Source organism: Colias eurytheme, chromosome 6 (genome assembly GCF_061535395.1).
Source record: "Colias eurytheme isolate Ceu_HAF_F1 chromosome 6, ilColEury1 Martin Lab GWU primary, whole genome shotgun sequence".
Lineage (NCBI taxonomy): Eukaryota > Metazoa > Arthropoda > Insecta > Lepidoptera > Pieridae > Colias > Colias eurytheme.
Genome location: NC_142985.1, coordinates 10,885,933 through 10,909,028, shown reverse-complemented (window position 1 = coordinate 10,909,028; position 23,096 = coordinate 10,885,933). Strand labels below are relative to the sequence as shown.

The 23,096-nt window shown below is 35.0% G+C and overlaps 2 protein-coding genes across 4 annotated transcripts in view; one reads left to right on the top strand and one right to left on the bottom strand.

Moving 5' to 3' along the window:
* The first annotated feature begins 1,322 nt into the window (after positions 1-1,322).
* On the top strand, positions 1,323-6,624 carry phr (deoxyribodipyrimidine photo-lyase photorepair). The gene is made up of 7 exons (XM_090103147.1): positions 1,323-1,815; positions 1,992-2,194; positions 2,515-2,673; positions 3,219-3,417; positions 4,349-4,541; positions 4,796-5,037; positions 5,942-6,624. Exons 1-7 carry the CDS (start codon positions 1,410-1,412, stop codon positions 6,106-6,108), a joined length of 1,569 nt encoding a protein of 522 aa, XP_089959273.1. The 5' UTR covers positions 1,323-1,409; the 3' UTR covers positions 6,109-6,624.
* A 2,672-nt stretch (positions 6,625-9,296) lies between these two features.
* The window catches only part of PRL-1 (protein-tyrosine phosphatase 4A family member PRL-1), a 30,617-nt gene continuing 16,817 nt past the window's right edge, over positions 9,297-23,096 (bottom strand). For 2 of the 3 annotated variants that reach the window (XM_090103144.1, XM_090103143.1), the window contains exons 2-6: positions 17,904-18,091; positions 16,842-17,300; positions 13,974-14,140; positions 10,992-11,123; positions 9,297-10,654 (exon numbers count right to left, since the gene is read on the bottom strand). In XM_090103144.1, the coding sequence (XP_089959270.1) occupies positions 10,546-10,654; positions 10,992-11,123; positions 13,974-14,140; positions 16,842-16,949 (516 nt within the window). In that variant the 5' untranslated portion in view covers positions 16,950-17,300; positions 17,904-18,091 and the 3' untranslated portion in view covers positions 9,297-10,545. Of the gene's footprint in view, positions 10,655-10,991; positions 11,124-13,973; positions 14,141-16,841; positions 17,301-17,903; positions 18,092-22,938; positions 23,089-23,096 lie in introns of those variants that run through there. The other variant, XM_090103145.1, reaches the window with a different exon arrangement.

The window sequence follows — 23,096 nt, the reverse complement described above, 5'->3', positions numbered from 1 at the left end:
TGTCGTTTCTATCGTAAAATATATAAATTGAAACACAAATTTAACCAAACTCTTTACTCGAATCAAAACAACAATCAACAATCATAGAAGACAAGAGCAATACAAGACAAACTAAAATGCACTCCTGACGTGAGTCATAATGACGGTTGTTGACAAATTGCAAGAGTTGACTCTATCCCGCTCTAACCTGACTAATTTAATATTTTTGTTTCGCCACTCCGAGAGCAGAGCTGCCAATATGGAAATATTTGGTCAGATAGTTATTCATCAAATAAATCACGATTGAAAAATAGGCGAGCCGTTATGAGTTAGATAAATAATTGAATAAATCTATTCGAGGGGTAGTTATTAGACTGTTTATCTCGCGATTGAAAAATCGGCCCTAAAATTGATAAAAACTAATTTTTGTTTGCCAACTTAAATAAACTGCAAGCATTATTTATTCGTCATTATAGTCCAAAGAGTATCCATACTAATATTATAAATGCGAAAGTAACTCTGTCTGTCTGTCTGTTACTCAATCACGCCTAAACTACATAACCAATTTTCATGAAATTTGGAATGTAGATATTTTGATACCCGAGAAAGGACATAGGCATGGACGTATAAAAAAAGACGGACGCCGTATTACGAACAAACAACGTGAAGCCACCATAGTAAGCTAGCGATCGCGTAAAGACAATAAACACGCACACACTCTCACCATAGTAAGCTAGTCGGCCGCCATTACGTCGTGAACTACCGACTGATTAACTGCGTCACTGTTTCACAAAAAATATTTAAAATGCCGTCTTGCGTGGTTAAATGGTGTCGCAACAGTACAATTTTAAATAACAAAACACAAGGGACATTCCACAGGGAAGCAAGTTATTTCTTTTATGTTTTAATGACAAAATTATTACGGCAAAATTTATAGAAAAAAATACAGCCGCCATTGTCATCAACACAGCTGTTGCCATGGCAACATGGCACACACGCATGGATGTTTCGCCGCCATTACTAGGCTTCACTCAATATTTAGGCGATATACCGTCCGTCTTTTTTTATACGTCCATGGACATAGGCTACTTTTTATCCCGGGAAAATGACGCAATCCCGGAAATCCCACGGGAACGGAATCTATGCGGGTTTTTCTTGACTGCGCGGGCGAAGCCGCGGGCGGAAACCTAGTATTGTATAAATAAAGCTCGAGATACACAATGACTGTTATAATGACACACGTTCCAGTGTTGCCCCTTGATTATGTGAATAAACATTCGAACGTAGACAGAGAAACCAAACGTCATTGCTAACTTGAACTGTTAACTGTCATTTGTCAATGTCAACATGTAAAGTACTCATGTTCAAACTCATTAAAAATTTAAATTGATCTGAGTAGTTTTAGATTTGTTATTCTGAATTAAAAGTAAATGAGAATAAACATTAAGCAAGGCCTACATATTATATATTTAACAATGGCCTCCGCTGCCAAGAAGATAAAACTCTCCACTCCCTCCTCTAGTGGAGAAAACAAAACAAATATAGTTGAGTTTATGAACAGTATTCAGAAAAAGCGGGAAGATACCGCGGAATCTATATTAGAGTATAAGTTTAACAAAAAGCGTTTGCGAATTATTTCTCACGAGCAAATGGTACCTGATAGCTGTGAAGGCATCGTGTATTGGATGTCAAGGGACAGCCGCGTTCAGGATAATTGGGCATTTTTATTCGCGCAGAAACTGGCTTTGAAGAATGAGGTACCTCTGCATGTATGTTTCTGTTTAATTGCCAAGTATTTAGATGCGTCTGTGCGGCAGTTCCATTTTTTAATAAAAGGTGAATATTGTTTATTACATAATTATTAACTCTTTTAATTCGCGTACGTTATCAACTTAAATATGTTTAAAACAATTGTAGCTAAGTATTATACTGCAATTAATAATCTTTAAAAATGGTATATTTATATAAATTCTATAACACAAGTTCTTCAAATATTATGTCTGTAATTTCAGGTTTAGAAAAAGTTGCAGAGGAATGTAAGAAACTGAATATATCATTTCACTTATTAGAAGGCAGTGGGGCAGATGCCTTGCCCCAGTGGGTTGTTAAACACAAGATAGGGGCAGTTGTTTGTGATTTCAACCCCTTAAGAGTACCTATGGGGTGGCTGGAAGGGGTGAAAAAGAAGCTGAAAAAGGATGTACCATTGATACAGGTAGAGAATATTGCATTCCTTATTTCAGCTTTATATTACTTTCATATTTGGTGCTACAAAAAAGATTAGTACTTAGGTATATGATTCATTACCGTTACTGTATAAATTCTTATGCTAGTCAATACCGTTATTGTAATGCAGTTACTAAAATAAAGTTTAAGACACTACTGGTATATACTACTTGACTTACTAAAACAAAGTTACATCACTTTATGTGTTTTCTGTCTTTTATAATCAAGTTTTTTAATAATGTGTTTTAGTTCTACTATATTAATATGAAAAAAGCTCATATTTTTATCAAAGCAATTACTATATTTCAGGTAGATGCACACAATGTAGTGCCATGCTGGATTGCGTCTGATAAACAAGAATATTCAGCCAGGACCATCAGGAACAAGATTAACTCTAAGCTAGATGAATTCCTCACAGAGTTCCCGCCTGTTATTAAACATCCATATACAAGCAAGTTTGAACCAGAGGTAAAGTTTTAAATGTAACTGATAGAACTATTTTTTCATATAAAAGCTTTTTACATACTAAATAAATACTTATCATAATAAAGAGTGTGTGTACTGAGCTCAAGTGTCAGAAGTGAAACTTCTTTGGCAGGATTCAAATATACCAAAATCGTCACCTTACCCCATGACATGACAGTATTGCCATGACCCAACCTTGATATTTCCTTCTCTTAAAGCATCTATAGAAGTTTCACTTCAAAAGAAATACAACTGATATTTACAGCTAAATAAACAAACAAACACAATGTTATATATCAATTTATACAACACTAGCTGTGCCGCGCGGTTTCACCCGCATTACTCAGCTCCTGTCGGTCTTAGCATGATTATATATAGCCTATATTACTCGTGGATAATGTAGCTTTTGAATGGTGAAAGAATTTTTAAAATTGGTCCAGTAGTTTATGAGCCTATTCATTACAATCAAACAAACAATGTTTTCCTCTTTATAATATTAGTGTAGATAATATACAGTTTTATTGATATTTTCTCCCATATAATTACAGCCAATAGACTGGGATGAAGCAATAGAATCTCGAGAAGCAGATAAATCAGTAGGCCCTATCGACTGGGCGGGACCTGGGTATGAAGAGGCCATGAAGACCCTCAAAAGCTTTATTGATAAAAGGCTAAAGATATTTGCTACGAAAAGAAATGATCCGACACAGAATGCTTTGAGCAATTTGTCGCCATGGTTTCACTTTGGTAAGGTATAAGCAGTTATTCATTTTATTAGTGGGTACACACGTACGCACATGCTCGATAAACTTGCTCGATCTCGAGCAAGTACGAACATGTGTACCATGCAAGTCTCAAGACAAATGCTCGAAGCCAACCATTTCAATCCAACAACTTCGATTCGAGCAAGATTCAAACCTCCATAATTTTTGCTCGATGTTCGAAGCAATCTTGTTTGTACGTGTAGCTGCGACTTCGAGCATGTCAGTCGTGAGCGAGTGATTAATCGAAAAGGTTGTGCGTGCGCAGCTGAAATGTCGGACTTTCGAGCGTTTACTCGTGATTTTGTGGAACAATTTATAAACATGTATCGAGAAGAAGAGTGTTTATGGAAAACAACGTTAAAAGAGTACAGCGACAAGGGTAAAAGAAACGCTGCGTATGATCGTTTAATTTTATTGTGCAAAACGGTGGAACCAAACATTGACAGAAATGGAGTGATAAAAAAAATTAACTCTCTAAGGGCATCTTGGAGGAGAGAGAAGAAAAAAATTTCCCACCAAACACAACAACGTATCGTCCATTGCTCGAAGAGTTTCAACGCACACTGAACATGATCTTCGCGCAAGCTTTTACGTGTAGACGCGAGTTCAAGCATGTCTGTGCTATAGCTTTGTTCGAAGAGACTTGCTTGACTAGCAAGTATGTACGTGTGTACCCACCATATGATATTAATTGTTATTGTAATTTTCAAAAATAAAGAATAATTAAAAAGGTAGAATAATTTATTTTGCTATATAGAAGCAAAAAAAAAGCAATTTTTATTCACAGAACTTGAATTCTACATATTTCGTTTTATTATGTGTAAAAAAATATTATGAAATAAAATAAATAATCAATTATGCTATACATTTAAAATCTCCCTATTGCTTTTGTCACATTATTTGTTTTATTACAGGCCAAATATCTGTCCAAAGAGTAGCGTTATGTGTACAAGCATTTAAGTCCAAGCAAACAGAGAGTGTAAATGCATTCTTGGAAGAAGCAATAGTGAGGAGTGAATTGGCTGATAACTTCTGTTTCTATTGTGAACATTATGATAGCTTGAAGGGGGCAAGTCAGTGGGCACAGAAAACATTGGATGATCATAGGTATGAAAGGCTTTTTTCAATATTACTTTCTAAAAAACTAGATACGGCAAGTCCACACTGACAATGCACAACACATGCTCCAATTATAAAATAAAACTAACAATATCTATTGTTTGTTGCCTAGAAGAAATGGCTTAGAAACATAATGCTGCAAATTGTGTACAAAAATCTTTTATTTTACTGAACTCTGTATGCAAATAAAAACTAAATATTTTTGTGAACCTTAGCTACTAATAATTTATTGTCCATTTCAGGAAAGACAAGCGAACCCACATATACACACTAGACCAGCTTTGCAAGGCGGAAACACATGATGATCTATGGAACTCGGCACAGATCCAACTGGTGAAGGAAGGCAAGATGCACGGCTTCCTCAGAATGTACTGGTGTAAGAAGATATTGGAATGGACGCCCAGCCCAGAAGATGCACTCAAGTATTCTATTTATATGAACGACCATTATAGTGTGGATGGCAGGGACTCGAATGGTTATACTGGTGAGTGTTTTTATGATTAGATGTATTTGTAGCAATTTAAAGATTGGTGAGGTACAGATAAAACTTCTGCAAACATGGCTATTCTCAAGTGCGCTTTGCTGCCGTGCATAGGATATATTACAGTACTATGTAATGCTAAAACATATTTTTTCAGCAGAATTGTAACATTTTTTTTATAAGTGTGAATTACTGAGCTAGTAAGATGGCCTAGTTCGTGCTGATTTGATTTACACTAAAGTTAGGAGTGAAGTAATATAGAAAAACCATCTAAATCCACAAAAATGTATAATATATTATAATAAAATATGTATTGCAAAATTTATTACACAAAATTATAATAAAGTATAACAATAAGTCAAAAGTAAATGGGTGTGATGTTGCGTGCAACAATTATTTACCTATAAAGATTATATCAATGTTGCCAAGGCGATAAAGGCTAGCTTGAACTTCATTCAACCATTCAATAATGGCGTGACAAAACTTGCAATTAGCGACACTTGCTTCTGAAACTCACGTGCAATGCCAGAACTAATTTCTTACGTTTTGGTTACTATTAAATATATTACATACTAGTTTCTGCGGGTTGTATAAGTATTGAAATTGGATGAGTATAAATCAGGAATATAATATCTTTCTAATAACAAAAAAACTACGGCATACATTACGTAGTCGATACGTAATATGATAGTCTCGACCTTAGCATCTCGTAGTATCTCGTAGTCATCCACAATGTACTGATACATTTAATGATATATTTTTCACTATATTATGTAATAGAATTTATTTACGAAACGATGTATTACAGTAGTATTAATAATATCCACATTCCACACTATTTGTTGCAACCAATATTGACGCTAACAAATACCATCAATTCATTTATTTATATACTATGTATTAACAGGATGTATGTGGTCAATCTGCGGGATCCACGACCAAGGCTGGGCAGAACGAGCAGTGTTCGGCAAGATTCGATACATGAACTATGACGGCTGTAAGCGCAAGTTTGACATTAAGGCCTTCATTGCGCGGTATGGCGGGAAAGCGCATAAATACGTTCCGAAGAAATAAAAAAATGCCGTCTCGTGATCGAATATCCTGTTAAAATAAATTGGTTGTCTGTAAAGTCAGTTTACTGACGATAGTTGAACGTGACAACGTCTTAAGGCCGATTGTGCTTCTTTGTCGCTCGTTCCGCGCTCTCGCTTGCACTTCAAGCCTTACATGGAACGCCTCAGAGCGAGGTAACGCCGCATGAGTCATGTTTTTTCGACCGTGCAGCCGGCTCAATCGAATTATAAGACGTTGTCACGTCAAAAATCTCAATTATAAAAGATTTGAATGCTATAAACTAATTATTAACAACTAACATAGAAATAAGTATTATCAGCACCTCAATAGTTTAAGTAATAACTGAATTGTTGTATATTTGATCTGATTTTTTTTAGATTATATTGCATAAGTCAATTGGTGTCTTAAGGATAAACAATCTATATCACAAAGCATTAAGAAAAAATATAATTTTCATTCAAAATTAAATTTAGATTTTTCTTAATTTAGTCATAACACAAAATAACAATAATTTATTATCTGTTAAAACATTTGCAACGAATATAATTTTATTATAATAGGATACTTGATGTTTTCTTAATACGTAAGTTTTAATAATGTTGATAGTCGTAAGTTTTATAAATCACAATTTTTAACTTTTTTACACATTTTTATTTTCTAACATTTTTAATGACAGTACAAACTATTGTTTTAAATAAAAGTTTCAATTATAAGTTATTGGTTTTCTTAACCTTTTGACCGCCAGAGCAAAAACGCATCGCCGTGCCCTCCACGCCAAGCCACAAATTCAATGAGATAACCTTGAAAATAGTAGGGATTCCAAAATGTTATCGATAAACATAATAATTCACGTCTGAATATTTGAATAAACAGCTTATAACACAAAAATAATATTTATTTAACCTCATCTCCTACTGTAAAAACTTAAGACCACATTAAATAGCAACTATCAACAAAAAAAATCAACCTTTTGAGATACAAAAATACATATAAAATTGCAGCAAGTTACAGCACTATTCTCTATCAGTTACGCCCCATTGGCATGTATACATGCCAATGGCGCGGGCAACCATCCTTTTTTTTATAATCTCTCGCTTCTGATTAGGGATGTGTAGCTGTATATTATTATAAGTTATCGAGTTTATTTATTAAGTTTATATGAACTATAGGTATTATTGTGGAGTGTTTATTTGTAAATATCAAAACAACTATTACCTTTAAATAAAAGGAATTGCATTATGAGCTATTACGCACTGTCGAACAGTCGCCTGGCGACTGTTCGACAGTGCTTCTTCGACTGTTGTAGTTCAGACTGTTCGACTGGACTTACTCCTGGACGACAGTGCGCAAGCCCCTATTTAAACTATAGTAAGTCACAGTCGCCGGCGACTTGTCGACAGTGCGTAATAGCTCTAAAACTACATATTTATTTTCCAATCATTTAGTTTAATACTTGAGTTATTACAAATACTAATTATATTATGTAGGTTACCATATTTTGATATGACATAGCGACAATTTGTATCATAAGAATATTCTAATAAAGGCACTCACACTCTCGGCAATACTCGATAAAATATTTTTACAACTTTCCGCACTTAACAACACGGCACGCGCTTACGACGTCACCAGTCCGACATCTATTCATGTCAATGGCGCAGAAGGGATTGCATATCGATACTGTGCTAGGGATGCGCATGATTGGCGAAAAGGAAAATATTCAAATCAACAATATCCACAATATAGACAATATGGTATTATACCAAAGAATGTAGTATTTACCTTTTTTCTCAGTGACTAAGCTTATATATTTTTTTTGTAGTTATTACAAAAATTAAGCGAATTAGAGTAATTTCGCTGAAATTTTAATGAAGTTACTTGAATAATACACTACATCACTAGTAGGCACGTATACATGTCATTGGCGCGAGAGAACATGCTTTTTTAGCCATTAATTAAGTTATTTTTTGTCATCAAATATTTGAATAACTACTTGGCAATTTTGTTTACTGTGTACAATTATGTAATAACTGGGGATTCAGTTCATAAACTGTATAAATAAAACACGTAAAAGTAAAGGTTTAATATGTTTATTTTGTATTTATCTATGATCTGTTTCTTGGCATGTATAGGTGTCGTTGGCGCACAGGGCACGATTGCGCATGACATCTATAGATGTCATTGGCGTTCAAAAGGTTAACATTCCCTATAATATATTTTCCAATCCCTTAACGAATGATTATGTGATTAAACAGGAAAATATTCGCATATCTACGTTAAAATTTAAATGAAGAGCTGGTTCTATTATTTTATAAATCCTTAAAATGGATTGGAGTGCATACACAAAAGAATACGTTATCTATCGAAGTACAAAAATTTTGTAGTAGGTACCTAGTAGTTGGGCGGGACAGTGAATTCGATGAGAACGCTGCTTTGACGATTTAACACCTGACGTTCCTCTTCTGTTGTTATTGAGCAATTATTTCACTATTAGATATATCATTTATCGAGAACGGCTATAGGCTGTAATTAGTAATAATATATTACCACACTAAGACTAATGCGGGTAAATTCGTGGGGCATACCTAGCGCATACCTTTCGCAATATGCAATATAGTAATATTCATTGTAGTAATTTTAGTAGGATTCTAGATCCTACTAATATTACATATTATGAGAAAGTTTGTGAGGATGAATGTATGTGTAATGTGTATGCATGTTTGATACTCTTTCACGCAAAATCTTCCGATTACAATTAAATGTAACACACATAAAGTGTACCTTGGATAAACACAGGATAGGTTTTGTCCCGGAAATTCCACGGGAACGGGAACTATGCGGGTTTTTCTTTAAAAACCCAGGCGCAAAGCTATTATATTATTATGAATGGATAGATAAAATGCACCGTGATTCTGCGGAAGGCTTTTGGTTGCTTTTATTTAGTATATAATAGCTTTCCGCTCGCGGCAACGCCTCCTTTTCTTAGTTTCTGAATTTCATTTTTTTTGCTGTTATAGAAGCTCTTATGCAGGGGCGTTACATAACTCAGTCATTCAATATCCGTTTTGTGATTTTATTAATACTAAAATATAATCATACAGTAATTTTTTATGCACTAGTCATGCATATTAATCTTCCATTACCGATTGCATTACCTTGAATAACCATGGATATAAATAAAACATCAATTCATTTGCTTATAAATATTTTTATTTATGAATGTGACTTCGTGGTTACACAATCATATACTTCGATTATTTTCATAAAATTAGAAATAGAAAAATAATATCAAAGAGCTATATTTAACTGGAACATTTGTGGATCGAGTTTAATTGTGTTTTAATGCATTTTATATTCCCTCCAGTCACTTTCATCTGAAGACAAAAAATCGTATTTCAAAACACTATTCAAATTAAACGTCGAAAGCATTGGGACGATATATTATTCTTGTCAAATAAATTCAATTCATTAAATTATATAAACACAAACGCGTTCTTCTATTATGTCATAATTTATTAATAATAATAAGTCTCTAAAGAAAATACATAGGAAAAATATAATCATGATATCAACACACAAAGAAAATAACGAAATGTAAAGAAAAATTAAGTAAGGGTGTCATCGAGTCAACATTTTATTATGGAAATTGAAATTTATTATGTACCCCAGTAACTGATTCACCTATGAACACAAATCGTGGTTTGCTTCTTGTGACTCCACTACGCAGTACTGCACAAGGGTAACGCATTATACGCGACCGAGCCGCGACTTAAACTCAACCGCTATATTCTCTTTGGACAGTTTTATATTTCAAGTCACATATAATACAAGACGTTAAATCAATAGCTAATTCAGTTTAAGTCGGAACACAAGATCGCAACACTTGGACACTGTTACATTAGCTTACAATAAGGCATTCAATTAAATTTCGTAGCAAAATTATGTCAAAGACGGTTTCGGAGGAACTGAGTCATAACCAAATCCGAGCCGAAACTGAATGGGAATGTGTTTAGAAAGCTGTTATCTAGATTTCGGTTACGACCCCACGAACAAAAAATAATATAGAAAATAAATTGTCAACGTCATATGACGAGTCGGGTGCAACTACACTATCCGCCGGTCGGTCATTTTCACTTACAAATAAATAAAAAAAATCTGAAATGTTGTCAATTAAAAAAATAACATTTTATCACAGCTAGACAATCCATAAACGAACATCGAAAGTAAAAAAAAAAAACGATTCCAAATTCAAAAACTGAAATTGTCAAAACCATAGACAAAAAAAAACACAGAGTGAACAAAAAATCGAATTATATTCAAATGTCATGTGTCAAGTGAGACCGTCGCGCGGACAGTGTAGGCGCGCCCGCATTGTGTTAGTGTCTATGCTCCCGTGTGTAGTGTGTGTGTGAAAGCAGAGCTACATTCGCTGTCACTTCACTGCACGCAGCACGAGTTCTTGTGGCCGTTCTTCTTGAGGCGCGACTTGGGCCGGTACTTCTCGAGGTACGACAGTTGCTTCGCGTTGATGGCGCCGCGACGCTGACTGGAATGATAATGTGATATTTAATAAATATTTTAAGCGTAAAATATGAATGAAAATTTTGTGTTTTCTTAAGATTTACAACCTACGTATGCAGGTTAAGGTGATTTCTAATGCAAAGAAATATTACTGCTTTTCAGCATTTCAATGTTCGGTGGAATAAGTGTATCAATAAGACTAATATCCATTTGTACTTTAGTTGATAAAACGAATTTACTTTAATTGTTCACCATATAAATCATTATTTAGTTTCAACGAAAAAAAAAAGGAAAATTAAGACAAAAAAAAATAAATAAATGTAAAGTTTATTATTATCATAATATGCCCAAAAGCAACTCACTCTCTGATGGTCTCAACCGCCTCCTCGTACTTCATGCCGAGCTCGATGAGCGCGATGGCCACCATGACGGGCGCGCGGCCCAGCCCGGCCACGCAGTGCACCGCCACCGCCGACTCCGGCTTGTTTTGCGCCCTACAAACATACAAATATATTCAAATACAGTTAACCGCTTATAAGATGCCCGTGGTGCATATAGACTAAAGAAATCTGAGATCACATCTCACATTTTTTCACCATTATACACAGTATTTATTTATTTATGCTTTATTGGTCTAGATAAATTACAAATTGAGAGTTAACCTGGGATACATTGTAACAAACGGCGGCCTTATCGCTAAATAGCGATTTCTTCCAGACAACCGGTTGTACAGAGAGAAATTAAGTAAAGGATGTATGTATAACAGTAACAGTACACTGTACTGAGTACAGTATAGTAGGTATATGTAGTGTGTCGCGGAAGAATTCCAACAAATACCCGCGGCCCCATCATTAAAGCGGCTCGACGGAACACAGTGGGGTTTTAGTCGGTAAGAATCCGACATAACCCACGGCTCCTTCCCCGGGGGCCGTGGGTATCTTTGGAAGATTTCCCCACTATAAAAAAAAAGGTATATGTAGTGCAAAGAAAGATAAAAATAATAGGAATTTTCTCAATTTTTCCAACTCTATCTGGACTTATCTTTATTAGATTAAATAAACGTATAGTTAAGATAATCGTCATAATCAAAACTTCCTGAAGATATGATCTCTTTTAAATTGCAGCATGTGATAAATTTTAAGCGATAAAAACTACTCTAATTTAAGATAATATGAGCCAGTCACGACTTTAAGAATAAAAATATATTAAACGCCATTTTACGGAAACAAAGTAACTCATAGCCAGAACATAAATGTCTCATAAAGTATACATTTTTCATGTCTCTGTTTAGATTTGGCAAAGCCGAACGTGTAAATGGTGCAACATTACTATATCTTATCTTTATACTTTTTTTCAGTTTTAACGATTACGAGAATCCATCAACAGTTTACCACATAGTAGTCATTTAAATAACTGGATACATTAACTTTATAATAGCATTTGGATGTTCGTTATAATATACCGTTTACAAACTCAAAGCAAACTTCATTCAGCCAATAAGAAACTAAAATCAGCACATTTGTCCGCACAAATAACGATCGTTACCCGAAAATACTTTTCAAAGGACACTTTATTTTTACATCGAGAGAAGTCTGAATGTTCTCCAAATAAATATAAATTGTCCTTGAGACGTTCATTGAAGTGTATAAACACATACACACATTCATTCATGAGTCATAAAAAGCACGAAATAATTCTTTGGTACATTTCGCTATCGCATAATAGAGTGACTAATGTGTATGAAAGTGACGCGCGTCTAACACCTGTGTTTCGTTTTTATTAAACTTAAAACATACAATGGGTCTAACGCGTCATAGCGTTACTGAGAAATCGATTTGATTTATCAATAAATGTCCTTTCTGCGAAGAGAGGAGACACGTGTAATTTTATCGCTATGCAGTTTTGTTGAAAAAAAGCTGCGTCGGGTGAATATAACGCACGTGTCCACGTGTTTCGTTTAGACTGAGCGAAAACTTCTGGAAGATTCTCGTTGACTTTAATTTCTCATTTCGCAATGTCATTTTACTGTACATTTTTTGATATCATTAATAACGAGGAGGTAGAGTTGATCTAATAATATAGGTACAAAATCCTCAATATAAGAAATAATATTGTTACGGTAAATTATACATGAACCTTAAGTAATAAAAGTTATATGTTTTCAGCATGTACTCTAATTTTCTATAACCTTACTAAATGCTAAATTCTGTGTCACGAATTCTTTCAAATAAACACTATTTTTTTAAACATTTGTTGCGACGTTACATCAAGTACTCTTGCACTAAGGAACCAGGCCCTGAAGCATCGATCTTATTGGTGCGAATAACAAATGAGCGATATGCAGTGACCCCATTACGAGTGTACTCAGGTGGGGAAACTTTCCTTCCATTAAGCGATTAAATACACTTCTCTGGATAGTATTATTGGTAGATAAAGATATTATAGTGCTAGCACTATCTTTTTCTACCATTTACCAATGCGCTGTTGTAATTCAGCTAGCTGTACCATGCATATAGGACCAGAGTAACCATTACAAAAGGGCCAATTTGAACTAAAATTATCTCATATAAGTTCGTTTTAACAATCAAACGGACTCTCCAACTTTATAATAATATTATGGCTTGATTTTGTTTGAGTTTTCTTTGAGAAAAAGACCCACAGAAAGTCCTTCAGCGCAGATCACGTTTATTGACATAAGGCAAATTTTTCCGAGCTATCCGAATACTTTTATACTTTATATTCCACTAGCGTGCCACCCTCGCTTTCGGCAATGGCATTTATCCCATTTTATGGGGGTAGTTACGGAAGAGATAGGGCGGTTCAAATTCCTTTATCTTTAAATGAATGAGGTTTTTTAGTGGAAAACGGTTTCGGTTAAAATTCATTGTCAATTTTCTCGTATAAAAACTTGAACAATTGTATTTTTAAAAGACTTTCGTTAACATATTTTTCCGGATCTAGCGTAGAGTATATAACTTCGGCAGCTATTTTCTTGGTTGTACCATTCTTTTTGCAGGATATGTAAAAATTCTTAATAATTTGTTATACTACTGTTCTAGTCTTGCAAAAAGCCTGATCGAAACAAACACCCGACGCACCTATAATCTTTATGTGTGAACCAGCGGTATACCGATTTTATAATTTTAATTGTACTATAATCTCTGCCAAGTAAAACTTTGTAAGAAGCTATAAATGTATGTATGCTGCAACTCATAACGCGAAAACAACTGATCGTATCTGTATTAGATTTGCTGCTGACCTATCTGTCTGGACCAGCACACCAGCCTTTTTACCTAGGAAAAAAGGTAAGGGTTAGGTTCAAGCTATTAAGAAAAGCTACTAACTTATCGCGCAGGATCTCGAACCAGTCGTCCACCACGTTGGCGGGCGGGAAGGTGCCGTCGTCGTACGCGAGGTCGCGCACTTCAATGCCCTCCGCCTTGAGCGGCGCCGTGTCGTAGCTCGGCTCGCACACGCGCACCACCGTGCACACGTTGTGCTTGCGCAGCTCCTGGAAACAATGGTGATGTATTGTAAAGTAGTTATTTTTTAGTGGTCTCAATGTCAGCCAGAAGGGCTAGTACATCTTAACGTGGACGCGTCGGAGAACGGAAGGTGCACCCTAGTAGTGACATGCGCAAGGGCTTCCCTCCTTGACGGGGATCACGAACAAGCAGATATCGTCGGGCTGTCGCTTGGTTGGAGGAGTCCGGAGGGCGTAAAAACGGTTCCATCGTGATAAAGAGCGAGAGAAATAGAATTAATTGGTTGCAACGCTATCTTCAAGAACCTGAATACCTTCGAAACAATTGCTTATATATCTATCGATCATATCTTAGAACTATCAACGACCCTTGGTTTAATGATATGATGGCACTTATCATGACAGAACGATGAATAAGAGTATTTATGTATCCGATACCTCTGATTCCTTTATTATCTATCTTCGGGACTCCATAAAATCTACATGATATTGTGAAAAAATGGGGTAAGTAGCAGGGGCGTAGCTACCGCCGTATCTGCCGTATCAATTATACGGGGCCCCCAACGTGCGTGAGCAAAAATTACTAATAACTTCCCAATTTTTTTTTTCAGAAATGACAAATATTCTCGCCTCCTGTGTGTATATTTAATTTGAATTGATTGTAAAAATTTTGGAATAAGTGACAGATAATAATATTTAATAATTATGATGAATAAATATTTCTTTTAATTTTATGCAAACATTTTTTTTTATTTTTTGAGAAATCTTCCCTTCCTAAGGACCCCCAAACAAATTTTTATATGGGGCTCCGCCAAGGCACGCTACGCTTCTGGTAAGTAGCATAGGCAAAGAATATGATCTATAAGTTTTCGAGATCATTCTAAATGACTTTCATTAAAGTGGACAGCGCAGCGGCAGTAAACGTTACAAAACCTTCTTAGCCTTGAACGCTCTCGACGTAAAGTAGGAAAAATAAGAAGATGCATCAAAAGAAGCGCAACCTAAGGTATTTGAAGTAATTTTTGAAGGTGAAGAATGATCATAGGTAATTTTTCATAGTCTTTTTATGTGACCCCTAAAGGTACTAAGGCGCAATGTTATGTTATAATATGTACTAAGATTATGTGTTAACTAAAGTGGAGTTAATTTTTAAGATTTAAGGTCTACAAATGTCTAAGATTTAGAAGTCTTTAGACATTTGTAGATAACAAAAGATTAATAATTTTCCGTGATTTGCGTTTTCATTTTCAATAGGTACTGCGTCATAGACCGTGTTATCGAATGATAAATTCTAAATTTTTACCCAAAATGATAACTCGTAAAATTATTCCACCGGAAAAACTTTATCGCATTAAAATACAATTTTAATTAAACTTATTATAATCTTCTGATCTTTATAAATGCTAAGTTCGCTACAATTAAGGACTGATAGGTAAATACTAAATACTTGTATAAGATTTAGGCTTTAGTACTTTGAATGGCTTGAAATTACGCATTCTGTAATTAGGATAACATTGACACCGCAGAATCGAAGACCAGTTACTTCGTTTATTTTATTATATTGGAATATATCGGTTTAAAATAAATCCCCACTATTGAAAAGCAACGTAAAAACGTCATTCCAATAAAATATTTCAAGTCACTTTTTAATAAAGGATCGTTCTGACCTGTTACTGTACATGTTTACAATAGAATTGGTGAGACGAATAGTTGAAACTCTGGATATTGTGGAAGGACAATGGGCTATTCTCTGGTCCTAATCGCTGGGAACAGGAGCAAGGCACACATTGTAGGAAACCCATAAAATGTCCTGTTATAGTTTAAAGTTTTGAGCTCGTCTTGCAGGTAGTTTGTCAAAAGGATACAGGTAGGGTATATAGGTAAGGTTTAACTCTTGCCAAACAGAGTAATGTCTAGGATATTTATAACAATGCAAGTTCACAATAAACCTGTGTATATAAGGCATCCTATCATGTCGAAGCTTTTTCTCAATCCCACTTACAAAGGATAAGCGATGAAAGTTGTATTGTAAACAGTACCGCTATTAACAACGCAAATTAAATTAGAATTTTGTAATATAAATAAAAAAAAGACGGGTTGCACTCCGGGAGTGCCGGCAGAAGTGAAAACTTGATTATTAACATTGAGCATGTTTGATATCCATCCGTCTTCGCTTTTTCGATCAGGTCACGTGTCCTGACGCGAGTTTAAGATTTTATACCCAACGCCGCTAAAGAAGTTTTCACTTCAAAAATATTTACAAACACGCCTTGTAATGTCGGGAGAGATAAGGCCGGTCATAGGCACCGCAATTATCAAAGAAACTCGAAAAACGAGGGCAGAAAGCGCTCTGTAAATTGCTCTCGGGACAGGAAATGGAGATAAGATTCTTCAAGATAGGCGCAATTGTGTTGAGATTTATAGCATTTTATCTTCAAGCGTTCGATAAATTGTTCATTAATTTATATGCCGCATTAACAATGTTTGTGTAAATATTAAGATCACAAATCAAGATAAAATTTAAACTATTTAACTAATTATACCTCAGTTTATCGAATGCTATACATATATCAATTTTATATATTTTATACAATTGATCGTCATATTAATAAGTGTGATAGCTGCACTATGTTGGTTGATTTCTTCCACCGTTCATACCCGCTTATTAGCATAGAAATAGATAAATATATAAATAAATAAATAGAAATAAAATACATGATATGCATACCTGTAGATAGGACTGGATGGTGACGTCCGATGGGCGATCGGTGATGAGGAAGCGCATGCTCTTGTACTCGATGAGAGACGGCGCCGGCCTGATGTCCTTCTGCTTCATGGTGATTGCTGTCTACTGCCCAAGACCACAAGACGACTCTCGCACTATCTCACACTTGGATGGTCTCAACCGCGTCACTTCGTAGTACGTCAGTCTACAGACAAATTGTCACTCTATTTCCACACAACACACTTCAGTTTCGTGACTTTTTTTTAGAAAGGGTCCAATTATATAATGAGCGCCACCCGCATGGAGGTCGCTTTCAAACACTTGAGCACATCCGAATACTAATAAACGAAGGTTCCGAATTGGGTTACGAAACTAATATGAAATTATGTGAACATAAGCTTGCTATTATTGATTCTTCGGCAACTGATATGCTCCAATAAGTTGGGTCCGAATCTAAGGTAACTGAAACAAAAAAGAAATTTTATTAATACATAAATCGCGAAAGATGAATTCCAATTTCGAAATGCGTCAAAACGAGAACGGGAGAAAAAACTGCTTTTAAAAATAGAATACAGATTGTAAAGTTTCGGTCATGTGAGTTAGTCCAGTAGAGCTCGCTGCTTTCTGAGAGACTGCCAAGCGAGCGTCACTTTTTAGCGCGTTCACACCGGCTGCCCCTTGGCTGTATGTACACAAGCTGTGATAACATAATAGTAAACACTACGCAATAATCGTTTAATTGTGTACATTGATATACGCTTCTCAAATGAATCCATTTCCAAGGTTATGCCAATAAAGGTGGACGCTTATTGCTCTAACATTGAACTTGGTAAATGATAAATCATGTTTCTATGCAAGGTTCGTGACTACAGGTGTTTTTGGACTCTGGTAGATACAATATGTGCAGTCGTGCAAGCGTGACACACAAGCATTATCTATACCATGTTTATTCGCCCTAAACCAAACGATCAAGAATTTGATCAAGGTTGATTAGAAATTGGCATGTTACATATAAATTTAGTTTAATCTAGTTCATTACGCAAAGTATACAAGATGTGAACATACCTGTGGGTGGGTGAAAATCGCAAAATGCTTGGGTGCGAGTAAGCGCGCTCCCGGCAGCATGGGTCTAGTGGAACACCCCACTACGTTGCCTCCTCGAAACGCCCTCGAGTTTATTTGTGTTGGGCCTGGCAGTACTCCGCGCTGTCCAAGCGGAACTCCATCAATGTCGCCACAGAACGAATGCCCAGCTGCAACAATAACAACAAATTAGTACGGCGCACTATTTACACTCCAATATGACACATCCACCGCTATGTACGGAGACAATTACCTTAATTCCACGGTTTATTTACGCATTGCTATTAAGTCAACATTTGATTATGTTAATTATAGAGTAAATAGAGCTATATATAAATGCATACATGGATTATGCAGATAACAATGTAATGCCCTAATTAAGATTTAGGTCGTGCATTCGTTGGAATCGATAACATTGTACCTGAATAAACCTTGTTTACATTTAGAATGATGATGAGATGTTGCAGCCAGATATAGAATGCAAATTATTATTAGACCAGAAATGTTTAGTAAACATTTCTTTCTCTTTGTATCATATTTATATGGTTACCATGTGTTCGTTTTTTGAACGACGCCACACATTTTTGGCAAGTAACGTTACGGACGAAAGACGCGTAAAATTTAAATAAATCTTACGCTTTATAAAGTTGATTTCAGTTTCTGGCTACTCTTTCTAGCTAATTCCAATTATCCAATGTGAGAGGACGCAAATATTTTTAACTATATTTATTTTTCTACAGGTTTCATTCAAGGAGAAACGAAGTCCAGACTTGGGCTGTAGCCAACATAACCTGGAGCCTGGCCGCTAACGCAAATGATTTAGAATGCTTTTAACAAACTGTTAATAACGTTAATTAATAGAGCGATCCAAATGGCACAGACTGTACAGAGCGTATTACGTAGTTGATTAAGTTGGAATCTAAGAGAGATACGAAATTTCTTATTCGCATTACACAAAAAGTATCTTTCCAAATCTTTTTTGTTTTAAATATCTACTTTTGAGAATCACCATATCTTTAATAAATTCAATTACTTAATTGTAGACGATTTTGAAGAACAATGATGTAAAAATGAACTTAAAAGAGTGAATATATTAAAGGTCACAATAAGACACAAAAACAAAGATCATGAACCCCTAGCAGACGCGACGGTCGATAAACTCCAGTCCAGACTTCCCGAACACATATTCAACAATGCAGACGGTTTTCTATTTAACGTTTAAGTGGTTTTCAGTCTAGCCATCGAGATAGCAAGTAATAATACATAACGTATATCCTCTAACTGCCTGAGGGTGACTTTTAAAACTATTGCGCACCGCTAATTAGCACAGGATCGTCGTGAATTTCAAACAACAATATATGAAATATAAACAGTCTTCGAGAATGTCACTGCGGATGTGTGTCTATCAATAGTGTTGGCAACGTGTATGATATGCTATGAAATTCAATAGACCAAGCTAGTGTCGCGTTGCTTTTAGATGCTAAGCGGACACGTGGCAAACAGGAGGCTGACCACAAAGGACGTTGGAACCACAACATCAATCGTGGCTCCATATCAGCATCATGTTACGAATTGGAAGCGTATTAATTTACGTATGATCTAGAATAATATTATACCGAGGGTTACAGATATCTATCTATTCTTACGTATATCTATGCTTTCAACACAAAAAAACTTGTATATAAACTAAAAACTTCGGTTTATAAACTTAATCTTCCTCGAATGTATTCAGTAGGTACATCAATAACTATTGATAAAAATAAAAGAAGTATATAAGCCACAAAATCTATAAGTACAAACTAAGATGAGACGTCGATTAATACAAACAAAACCAAAACAACACCTGAACCATCCAGATACCTCTTAATAGAACTGCAGACATAAACAATTTAATAGCCTTCATAATTTGATAACTATAAACAATCCCAGTGCGTATAATTTGGATCATTTTATGCAACTACAGACAAAGAACAGCCACTTGTAGATGCAAGTGCGACAGCGGAAACGTTTTCCAGCCGAGGTCGAACTGTAGCTAATTCCCTGAGAGCTCGATTCATCTTTATTGCGGCATACCTAATTCTTGGTACTAGTACTTGGCTAATGGATTGTTATCAAGTTTAATTTATGTCGTAAAACTATTTTGATCTAAACGACTGCTATTCGCGATAACATAAGGTCATGTTTTAATCATTTTATATTGAGCGTGATTGCTTTACATTAGTGAACTTGATGAATTGGTTGATCGGCCAGCTGTTTTGCGTGTAATTTAGTTATAGGCAACCAAACATGCAAAAAAACATCATTTTCATCCAAAACCTATTCACGTTCAGTTAACTTACGAGTACTATCTATAATCTTAGCAACGATTGTTTATGAAGCAATTGCTTACTCTTGGCTTATCTCTTGGGATTTAACCTACCACGAGCACAAGGTGTGATTGTTTGTGATTATGTCACGTATCTGCAGTTAGCTGCAAGATAAATGCCGTTATCAAAAGAAAATAACATCGCTAAGCAAGATTTTATGGAATTTTATGGCTGGATTTATCTGACCAAATAGATATTCAGAATGAATGATACGAGTTAATTACTCAACAAAATATACCGTAAATAAACAAACAGTGCCAGTAAAATAAGCCTTTCGTTTATGAGAACCCATGAAAATTTTGCAATCATACGTTATAATATTTATTGATTATTATCCAATCTTAAACTGCGTAAAATATTGTTAGAGTAACCATCTTTATTGCTCATTAATATAATCCAACCAAGTTTCATTTTATGTCCAAATCATAACGTTACACGCAATAATTACACGTTGTTTATCCATATTTGTTTACACTGGTCAATTATAGATTTATTGCCTCATGAATTATTCGAAACTTCGCGTGTATTCAAAACACAAGTGAAGTATTTATTTTCCCTCTAATAACCAAAGATGTAACTCGTTAACGTAGCCACTCTAATTAATTTGCTGTTGATGATGTATTCTTTTCAACCGACTTCAAAAAACCGAGGCCGTTCTTACTTAACTGTATTTTTTCTTTGGGTATTATTGCACGCCTCATAAGCGAAGCGTTGAGGTGGGTACTACTGTCACTTCGCGCAAAACATCTGATTTTTCAAACTTAAAATGTCTTTATGTATCATACATTGCACTTGTAAGATAATACATACACACACATATTAAGAAAAAACACTATTTTTAACGTTCATGATATTTTTGATGTCATTTTTGTTATTTAAACTAGTTAAAAAACAGTTTAAAAAAGTTCTGTCTTGGACGTCCGTGTGTCTGTATGTGCGGATCCTTTTTCTTGTTAACACGATAGCGACCGAAATACTTTACTAATCGAGTCTTTTTTTTTCTCTTACGCTTGAGTATGCTCAGGAATAGAACCCTTTCATTTTTAAGGGTCTGATTCGATGTGGTTTAATTGTTATTAAATAAACAAAAATAATAATTAATAAATATTTATTAAAAAAAATTATGAGGCGTGCACTTTTGGATTTTCCAAATTTTTATTTATTCTTCTATACTAATATTATAAAGAGGAAAGGTTTGTATGTATGTATGTATGTATGTATGTATGTATGGTTTTCACGCATAAACTACTGGACCGATTTTGATGAAATTTGGCACAGACAATCTTTAGACCCTGAGAAAGAACATAGGCTACCTTTTATTGCGAAATATGTACCACGGGCGAAGCCGGGGCAGATCGCTAGTATTTGATATTTTGTGCCTTTCGGTTGGTCCATGACCATTTGAAGGAAATTTAGTTTGTTGTTAAAAAATAATTATTTGAACAAAATGTTGCCCTTATTAAAATAGTTAATTAGTTACATCATAAATCCATTTGTTAATATGTTTAAAATCTAGTTATTTGTTTATAACAATTAAGTTTCGCTTTTGCGCACTTCTAAATTAAATCTTATTCATAAGTACAACTTTTTGTTTGTTGATTGGATTTGAATAATTTATGAGACGAATAGAAATTTTCCGGTTTAAGTTTATAATTCACTTAAAAGTATTTTATTTGCGCGGTAATTAATTAAATCTTAATAAAAATTCAAAATTCAAATCCATGAATGAATAGGTAGGTTTCATAATTTTTCACACGGTTGTTAAATCGAAAGCACTCCTCCTGTGGTTACCTATGTGTTTTTCGTATCATCAATACATAGTAGGTATAAAACAAAGTCGCTTTCTCTGTCCCTATGTCCCTATGTATGCTTAAATCTTTTTAAACTACGCAACGGATTTTGATGCGGTTTTTTTTATTAGATAGAGTGATTCAAGAGGAAGGTTTTAGTATATAATTTATTATGTTTTAGACAAAGCGGGCGAAGCCACGGGCGGAAAGCTAGTAATATTATATTTAAACTATATATCACCAATCATTACGAATTGACCGTGAAGCTGACATTGACAGTGGCTCATAATAAGATAACCGTAGTTTTGCATCTACATAACATGTTATTAGCACACTTATACATCTATCATGTTTTGCGATATTTTTCCGTATAAGCATTAAAAATATAACATCGTTCGTGTCCGAAATTTATTAGCAAAACAAGCTATTTTAATGCTTACGCCACTGGCACGAATTCCGCCCACAATAATTGATATGTTTATTTGCAGAACGTTTTAACTGAAACATTAAGGTGCAATTACGCTGAAAGTTATACAAGTGTTGAAAACAAGATATATTTAAAATGTCACCCTCCTAAATATTTTATCTCCTCTTGACCTATAAAGCTCGCTTGGCTCCAAATTGTCTTGAAAGTTGAAAACAAACGTAGCTGTTTTTCTTTTTAATATTCAACTGCTAGAAAGAATGGGCATTTCGATAAGATAGAGCGAGTAAAGGTCTAACAATGGCCTCATTTGGCGTTATCAAAAACAATGCGAATGTGCTTGAACACCTGTTGAGCTCAGAGCGAAAAGAAAAACTTACGCCGTGAAAAGGTGAAAGTTTTGGATGCATGCAGTTGCAATATTCCAAAACAATTACCTGTCTTTGTGCAAGCATATCCAAGAAAAGAGAAACGCATAACGTGGATAACATTCCCGTAGATCTACTTTAGTCACGCACGCACACCACTCGACGATTCGTTCTCAAAACGTGTCAGTAAAGCGGGACACGGAGGTTAATGATGACACAGAAACATC